This window comes from Primulina tabacum, chromosome 12, assembly GCF_025594145.1.
Source record: "Primulina tabacum isolate GXHZ01 chromosome 12, ASM2559414v2, whole genome shotgun sequence".
NCBI classification, from domain to species: Eukaryota; Viridiplantae; Streptophyta; class Magnoliopsida; order Lamiales; family Gesneriaceae; genus Primulina; species Primulina tabacum.
Genome location: NC_134561.1, coordinates 2,289,768 through 2,299,218, shown reverse-complemented (window position 1 = coordinate 2,299,218; position 9,451 = coordinate 2,289,768). Strand labels below are relative to the sequence as shown.

Below are 9,451 nucleotides of genomic sequence, written 5' to 3'. Positions count from 1 at the left end.
TGATCGATCGACCTCCGAGCCGAAGCGCGGCTAAAGTGTTATAGAATATATACATCTAACACCATATTGTAAGATCAAAAGCCAGCAACTGCCGGCAATGGTGATATAGGGAGGCGAATAGAAGTACAAAGTAAGAAGCAGCTAAAAAAATGGATAACAGACATATCAAAAAATGGGTGTTTGTTCCATCACAATACTCGGGAAGCTACTAGTGTAGCTCAGAAAGATAATTTTAGCTTAAATTTGTGAAGATGGCGAAAGGGGCCGTTCTGATGTTCGGGCAGATGACTTGTCGGTTCCACGAACGTTGTACCTATCGTAAACTTTTTCTCGGTTCTCTGACCACCAGGTCTCCGCCTGGTGCTCCCCGAATCTTCTCCGACTACATGGAAAAAGCATTAAAGTTGAGTCTTATGTTTCATAGTATTTTTTTGAAAATAGATTGTTCGGAAGACGACGAAACGTGACACGTGTTTCGACTACAAGTCACGGCCGAGTGGAGGGGCGAAGGCTCCACCACAATACTAGGCCTTCCCACCCCACATTCAAGGGGTGGGGAAATATGGAGAGTGTTACTCTCATGTAGGTAGCATAGGGTTGTCTGACTGAATTCTAGAATCTCTATGTTCAGCACCATTGCTCAAATAAGATTCTAAGGACTGTCTTCAAGAATTCAGTATCACGAAACGACTACATACGTGTTACAGAGAGAAATGGAACATCTTAAATACCTGAATCGCACACGCTTGAGATCTCTAGTCCCATCACGAAAGGCTACTAGTGTTATGTACACACCAGGTTCATATTGCTCAATCCATTCAGCCTCGATTTGACTGGCACTACCAAGAACATCCGAGTTCCCAGATCTTGAGCCATTTTCACTGTCTGGGTTAGGCCCAGATTCTTTAGTGTCAGCACCCTCAGATACACTGCTCCGGTTAGCTTGGACACTTCCACCACCATTAGGAATTCTGATGTTCGAGCCATCGTTTGTCCTGTTGGCAGTGGAAAGTCCAATTCCCTCAGCCTGGGAATTGCTTTCATTGCTTCTAACAGCATCTCCTGAAAGCACTTCTGAAGGCATTTGCCTACCGTTTGTTGGAGCAGAATCAATTCTAGGATGGGAAGCCGAGTAGGAGCTGCTGATTTGGTCGGTACTTGAATTTGTTTCTCCATTTGCACCAGGGTAGAGTACACCATTTGGTTCCAATCCGTTTGGCAGGTATACAAGTTTGAGACTTTCAGGGTCATACGCCCCAGGAGGTAATTTCTCAGCCATATCTTTGAGCTGGAATGAGAGAATATCAGCGTTAAAACACATTCTTTGCGGTCTTTCAATCAATATGTATGTGTGTGTAGCTAAACATACCTGTGCAGCAAGAGACTTGATCACTTCTTTTGCTGCTTTACATTTAGCAGATTCCTCAGCAGCTAATGACACTGCTTCTTGGACCTTCTTTGCTGATTTCTGAAGCTCCTGCTCTTGCATTTCACATCGATTTCTCAGACTCTCCACCTATATCAAATTCATGATAACCAATATTAAAAATGATGAAAGTTTCAGAAATATAGCCAAAAAGGAAAGAATCAAAGAAATAGAACTTGACGATGTACCTGAACACGCAACTTGCTCACTTCATGATTCAGAACTTCATTGGTCTTCTTTATGCTATCACCAATGTTTTTATTAAAAGAAAGTCCTGATGTTGTAGGAACCGGTGTTGCTGATCTAGGAGGGCTTGCTTTTCTAGAGAAAGGTGAAACGGAGCGAGAACTAGCATTCGAGGGTGCAATAATTGGTTTTGGAACTGTTCGACGCACATCAGTATAGGTAGGCATGACAGCATCTCTCAGTTGAAATAGAGAAGGCTGAAATAGAGAAGGAACCTGAGAGGACCGACCTAACGAGAATGTTTCAGCTTTCTTCCCTTGTTTGGCTAGTTTTATATCGAACTGCTTGATCAAATCAAAGTTAGATGACATGGCCGACTTGGCCAACTTTAAATCCGCCTTGTCCAGCCTATCCTTATTTTCACCTGAAAGGCGTGGAATAACATTTTTTCGATTGTAGCTACTGGCTTCTGCTACCTTACTCAGTTTCACATAGCAAGAATCACACACCCGATATGGCTTGCCAGGATTAGGTGCCAAAGCTGCCCGTAAAGCTTTTTTAGAACTGCAAGCGTGGCAGTGTACTAGTCCACAGTTGTAGCAATTATGCCTCTTTCTCGTAAAGCCAAACGCCTGTCTACAAGCAGAGCACTGGGACTGCTCCGCACCAGAAACCCATTTGTGAAGACATATTGCGGTAGTGTAGTTCGAACCACAAGCAAGAAATTTAACGTGTCTATCCTTCAATGCTTCAACCAGAACCGGCGTTTTCCTATCTTCTACATCTCCAAGGCCCAATCTCCCATTAGCACCCTTACCCCATGTATATACCTCGTTTTTGGAAGTTAATACAGCCACGTGATAGGCACCACAAGCAATTTCTTCAACAGATTCGCCAATAAGCTTGTCATCGACCAAACAAGGTAACCTTCCATCTGACTGAGGATTTCCTAGCTGACCATAGACTGAACTTCCCATTGTGAAAATACGACCAAACGTTGTTAGGCCGATTGTCAAACTATGCCCACAAGCAATTTTCTGAAAATTATGATCTATTAGAGCAGGCACACAAGTAGGCTTCAGCCGAGATTCTTTATCACCATGACCAAGACGATTTTTATCACCATCGCCCCAAGTAAACAGTTTCCCTGACGAAACACTTGCACTGGACTGAGTTACAATAACCTCAACCACAGCAGCAGTATGCCACACTCCACATGCAACAGTGATTGTCCTCAATCCTGAGAGAGACTCGACCTCCCTCGGGTACGAAACACTTTCTCTATTTCCATGTCCCAAAACACCAAAAGTACCATCTCCAAATGTAAAGAGCTGTCCAGTTGAGGTTACTAAAGCTGTATGCCATGGGCCGCAAGTAACCAGTGCAACTTGAAGTCCCTCGAGAGGCCCCGAAATTCGCTTCGGTATCCAATGACTGACATCCGTCCCATGACCCAAGAGCCCAGCTTTATGCGTACCGTCACCCCATGTGTAAAGTTCACCACCCATTGTAACAGCACAAGAGTGAAACTCACCACATGCAACTAAATCAACACCGCAAAATGACAGAGATTCCACTAGACGAGGTTGAGTAACATCTTTACCAACTCCATGGCCGAGCCGTCCACCTGATTCTTCCCCCCAACTAAAGACCTCTCCTTGCCTGGTGACTAGAGCAGCATGCCGGACTCCACAAGATATATGATGCACATCCAGAACAACATTACACTCCAACGGCCTGGGAAGCAGAACATCAGCTTTTGTGCTAACGGAACTAGCATTCTTTTCTGGACCAACCTTTATGACATTGTCGCATATAACCTCACCCCATATATACACATCACCTAAAGCATCACAATCATCTGGTGCAGAACCATGACTCGACGTACTAGGGGCACTAGAAACACTAACACGAAAAGCATCCGAACCAGATCCTTTCACTTGCATGATTGGTTGATCCAAAGCCACATGTGACCTTTCTGAATAGATCGAATTATCTATGCTACTGCTCTTCGGAGAACTGCTTATATTTGAACTAATGGAAACCTCGGACGAACTAACTTTTCGTGCAGCACTCACAGAACTGTTACTTGGACTGTTTGATGGCAAATCTCTGTTGTCCTGAAACATTTTACAAGAAAAATAACAATATTTACGATAGAAAATGCCACCATATCAATTAGCAAAACCTCAGACACGGGTATCTAAACATCAGCAAAATCTACCCAGGTAAAAATGCCACGAACTTAAAAGATAGAGTTACCTTCCAGAACACTGATTTCTTTACCTTACTAGGTGATTGATTTATTTTGCGTAAATTATATATCTGAATCAGTATATAAATAATTCAATTGCAAAGCATCTTTAAGTTTCATGCAGTGCACAATGAAGAACATGCAATAGAAGTTAGCCATATTGGAGTCCTAAAGATGCGAAGAAAGTATCTGATTCACCTATCATTGATTCGAAGTAAAAGTTTTGACCCCCAAGTACTACATTATACCAATTAATACGATATTCATATCCAAGTTTCCATAAGCATACTTTAATGCATTAACCAGAAATTCATGTTTGCATCAAAATGGTTGCAAAACTTACATCAAAATAGAGGCCTCCATCATTCCATCCATCAATTTTTGAGCGTCCAGCTTGTCCAGAAGATATCAATGACTTGAGGCCAGCTATCCAGATCTCTGCCTCAACTTTGTCCTTGCAAATCTAGCAACAAAATAAGAAGAGAGCAGAGCTAAATTTCTTACACTGAAGATATAAAAACAATCACTAAAAAGAAACTTTGACATTTAACTAACCAGGTCTAGGGATCTTTTCCCGTTGTTATAAATGAGCGAGAAGGATAAGTAGTCCTTGTCAGGGCGCAAATATCTTTGGAATACGGCCTGGAATCAAGTTGGTAAAATCCATTAAAATGACTTCACGTACAATACTTTTCATGAGCATGCAATTTTTTTTTTCTTTTTGGTGGCATAGATATAAAATATAACTAAATTAATTACGATAAAGACAATCAGAAATATGAAACTAGGTGCCAATCTCACAGTTCTTTGTCCAGGAATAATTCTTGATACTGAAGCTAACTTCAAATTTCTTTCACCACTACTAGAAATCCAAATTAAAGATTTCTCATCCTGTAATGTTGAAATGAAAATACAGCTATTAGCTTTCAAAGAAATGCATAAAAACTGAAAATATGAGGGGCTATCAAGATATGAAAACATCATATACTCAATGCAGTAAAGAACTGTAGCAATCCAACCATAGACTAAACATACAACAATCAGCCTCACGTAAGTCAAGAAAATGTTCAAAAGCTGATCAATTCTGGAACCACTGAGTTTAACTTAGAGCCAGTTTGGATACAGAAAGCACTTGACTTGAAACAAAGTTTCAACCTTTTCTGTATATTTTTTAGAAAGAGCAGATTGCAGTTACGTGTTTAGATTAAATAGAGAAAGAAGTTTAATTTTTATTTTTAAAGGAAAAGCTGAAGTCCGAAAATCACATTTTCTGCATTTACCTTTTCGAGTGCTTGTCCAATTATCCTTTTTTAAACAAAAGTGCTCTCACAAACATTTTTACTCTAGAAGCTTTTGCATCCAAAAGAACTATTACTCATATAATTGTTGCCATGCACTTTAGTTGGCGATGAGCTAACTACAGAGGGTGACTCCTTCATGGACAATTTCAATTTATGAAATAGAACTTATAAGTAGTCAATAAAGCTATATGACAAACTGACAACAAATTTTCACCTAAGATGACTCAATGGCATGCCAATTTTTATTCGCAATCCAACATTCTTCCATATTAAATAGAGATAGCATCAAACATCGTACAATTGTAAGAGCAAGAACTAAATGGACCAATATCTTAATTTAACAAAACAATTATGAGCCATAAGCAACATTTCTTTAGCGTCCTTGAATAGGGTTGATATGAAACAGAGAATGTCCTTTCCTACCAGGGTAACCACTCGAACACAAACGAATGAAGGTTTCAGATACAGTTTTTACCTGAACACATCAATGATGAGCATCTTAAAGGACCAACTCATCACAGGAGACCAGTAAAAACAAGAAAACATGCCAGTATGCAGGCATTAATGTAATTGAGAACTTGAGAGACAGACCACTTCCACCAATGTGAGCACATGTGAACGAGGACTCACAACATAAGATTTACAATTCCTTAATACACTAAACCCTTTCCCAAAAGATGGTATATGCACAATTAGACAAGTGCTTATGTTGCATAAGTATAGTCAACTTACAGTAGAGAGTCTAAATGGATAAAATTTAGGCTTTCCCTTACGACCATATTTAAGTAGTTGAGCACCCTTCTTTAGAGCAATCAGCGCCTGCACAAGATAAAGGGATAGTTGAAAATGGAGGCACTTAGAGTAGAAAACAACATGATGTCCCGACAAGGACTAAAAAGAGAAGTAAATATTTGAAAGTTTGAACTTAAACAGCGACAAATGTAGTAAAGTCTCCCATTTTAAGAAACATGAACCTTTCAAAATAATAAATGATGTTTCAGCTATGTAGATTAAATAAGCCTCCATTACAGATCATATACTCAACCAACCACAACCATATTCCATACTCACAATTTCAGGTCAATTATGGTTACTAGTAAAAGCATCAACAAAATAAAACACTAACTTAACAAGTTACAAGTTTGAGAGGCTGGATGAATAATTTGAATAAGAGAAGTAGGCATCGACTATGACACATGTCACTACCAGCAAATTAAAATTATAGTAACTAAAACAGATTTATGAAACTTGTAGACATATGAGTGGATATATTTTATTAATGGAAAGATTTGAAACTAATATGAAACATCAACTGTTTGATATATACAGACACCTATAACATCATTTGTTTTCTTGTCACTCGTCGTTTTCCTTCGTTGCTAACATTGCTAACGGTTATTCCTCATATGAGTTACTTTCAAGGAAAATAATAGAGGCACTCTATAAGTTTTTGAAGAGTTTTTCCAAAGCAAGTCGAATCTTTGTTCATTAATTTATTTGGCAGGATCTTAAGAAGCTGAGAGCAACTACTCCTTTTAACAAATGATAACTTTCAGAATAGTTATCATGTGCCACGGAATTATACAGCTAATTGTGGCATAACACATTAAATAAGAAAACCATAATAACCTATCAACTTTAATTAGTTTTCCCTAAGGAAAGTGAAACGATGATCAAATTAAATAAAATTACAAAGATAAGATTTCTCATTTTCCTTCTATTGAGAACACAATTCAATTCCAATGCATCGACAACCTACTGAAATTAACTGTTAGATTTAAAAATCTTTTCCAAAATTACTTCGTAGAAGCTTTCCTTCTATGCTTTGTTTACATATTCCTCAATCATAATCCAAACAGAGTAAGATTACAGTTTATATAAATGCACTCGATACACAAACAAAATTTACACTGTAATTTAAATTTTCAAGACTTGAATTTAATGTGTTTACATTTTCTATGTAATCGTTTCATTATTTTCTCTATATGTCTCCATGCTTTTACCTTGATTACTTCATTAAAATACTAAAAAAGAAAAGTATAGCATATTCATTGAGTTAAATATTGGCAAAGAATGCAGCTAAGCGGCAAAGGAGATACCCATCACTTAGTTCTAACAAGGACAGTGCAATATTTTTCGTGTCATTTTTCCAATTTCTTAGTTCCGTACAAGAATCTGCAGAGCTCCCAAACTTCAAATGTTTCAGCCAACAAAATATTTTCCACTTTTAGTGTCGGTCCAGCTTTAACTTATTTAACCTGGTATTCTTATCTTACTAACCAAAACTACAAGCCGACAAAATACAGTTTAACAATTAATTATTTGAACATCTCTACCATACCCTTAAAAACCAGTCAGCGGAAATAATATAAATGACATAAAAATCCCGAAGTATTACAGCCAAAAAAAAGAATCCCATTGAAACCTTCAAGCCTTAAGTATTAACATTCAATGGATTTTGTTGTATATGAACCATAATGAAACTAAAAATTAAAATATAGTGGTGAAGGAAAATAATTAATTCTTAAACCTTGAGCCACAAAGGTTATCAGAGCCTGAAACTAAACTCCAATAAGAATTCGTAGTTACAAGCTAGAATATATCAAATTACCATCATTGATTAGAAAAAAATATGACAAGTAAACGTTCACATCAAACTGAGCTGCAGAAAAGAGACATTTTTTTTAAAAAAAAAGGATACATTTCCTCAGACCACCCAATTTATAATCCTTGATCTTTACTGATTTTTATAAAGAACTATATAGGGGCATGGTATTGAGTATTGACCGATCCAACACGAGCAGGGAAATAGATGCAAATCTGATATTTAAATTTTTTTAAAATGAAAGTTTTCTAACAAAATAAACAAGTCACCCCAGAGTCGAATATATATAATTTTTTACCCCGGCTCCACAATTAAACGTAAACTCACTGATATACTCTAAGGGCTCTCCCACACAGAGGTCTAATATTTTGGGTCTGGGCTCTCCTCTTCGATTAAGTGCTCTCCATAGGAGACGAGCCTGTTGAAGGTGCAACCTTAAAATGCCTAATATCGGGTTATGTCAGCAACGAAGGCTGGCTTAATGTATATATTTATAACCGAAAGCGGGCAGCCGCATGCATCAGCTTTTGGTAGGCACTAGGCAATATTACATATCGACAGTGGCTCCACAATAAAATGTAGTAGTGGCCAGTGAACTCTCTAAATAAGTGAAAAGACTTGGTTTTGGATTTGGGCTCTCATTATGTCCTACCACTCTCCCTCCCACCTCTCCTCCTCACCCACAAGGGAAAAAGCCAAAAAAAGAAAAAGCAACATCGAATGGAAAGATGTAGATATCTTAACTATCAGCAATAAAACAATAGAAAAGACAGAATCTGCCCACAAAATCACATCTTCAATCCAAGAACATGCAGCAATAAAACAGGTAAAACAAGAGGAATAGGTACGATACCTGCTCGATGTCACGGTCTGCATTACCATAGCTACCAAGATCTGCCATTCAATGCCACACGTAAAATCACCACCACACCACCGCCACCACCATACTCTCCGCTCATTATCTTGCCACTCCACCGCCGCCGCCGCACACTACCATCCAAACGACACCGGCAAAGTACCCAAATAAGAACAACCTCGTGAAAACACCACCAAAAAAGAACAACCTTCACTCCCTCTTGGATCTGAAGAAAACCCAGAGAAAAAAAAAATCAAATCTTGACGCTTCAACTCCTTTCAATCAAAGTTTAAAAGTCAAAAGAATAGCCCTTCTTCTAGTATCTTTTGACCAAGTCCAGCAGCAGAGGGGTAGGTGGTGGACGGCGGAGGCGTAAATGGGCCGCCGTCGGAGCATAAATACGATGAAAGAAATGCAGTTTAGACAAGAAGGGGAAGTGGTGTTGGGGTAAGAACAAGAGAGACAACGGAGTCAAAGATTGGGAAAAAGAAAAAGGAAGAAAGCTGCAGTTTCGATGTTTTGCCTGAAAAGAGAAAACCCCCTCAAAATACAAATACTTGGATGTGATTCGGTGCAAGCAGGTGCACCTTTGGTTATAACGTGCGATCTCAAAATTTAATTAATTAATTAATAAAAATATTTTTTCTATAAATTAAAAATTAGGTAAACAATTTTGGGAGATTTTTTTTTTAAGTTTGGATTAATATTAATTACGGACTTAGTTGATTAATATCATTTTTTTGTAAATTGGATTAAGTGTATGAAAAATATGATTATGATTTTTAAAAAAATCGACACATTTTTGTTCGGATGATAAGACATT

At 38.2% G+C, this 9,451-nt stretch overlaps 1 protein-coding gene across 1 annotated transcript; it reads right to left on the bottom strand.

Annotated features, from left to right (window-relative positions):
* On the bottom strand, nt 1-9,174 carry LOC142520036 (PH, RCC1 and FYVE domains-containing protein 1-like). Its single transcript, XM_075622985.1, has 9 exons — nt 8,626-9,174; nt 5,900-5,986; nt 4,668-4,757; nt 4,422-4,508; nt 4,210-4,329; nt 1,615-3,732; nt 1,370-1,516; nt 732-1,288; nt 1-382 (listed from the first exon to the last, which is right to left on the bottom strand). The coding sequence occupies exons 1-9, from the start codon at nt 8,671-8,673 to the stop codon at nt 238-240; spliced, it is 3,399 nt and encodes a 1,132-aa protein (XP_075479100.1). The 5' UTR covers nt 8,674-9,174; the 3' UTR covers nt 1-237.
* Between the last annotated feature and the right edge of the window lie 277 nt (nt 9,175-9,451).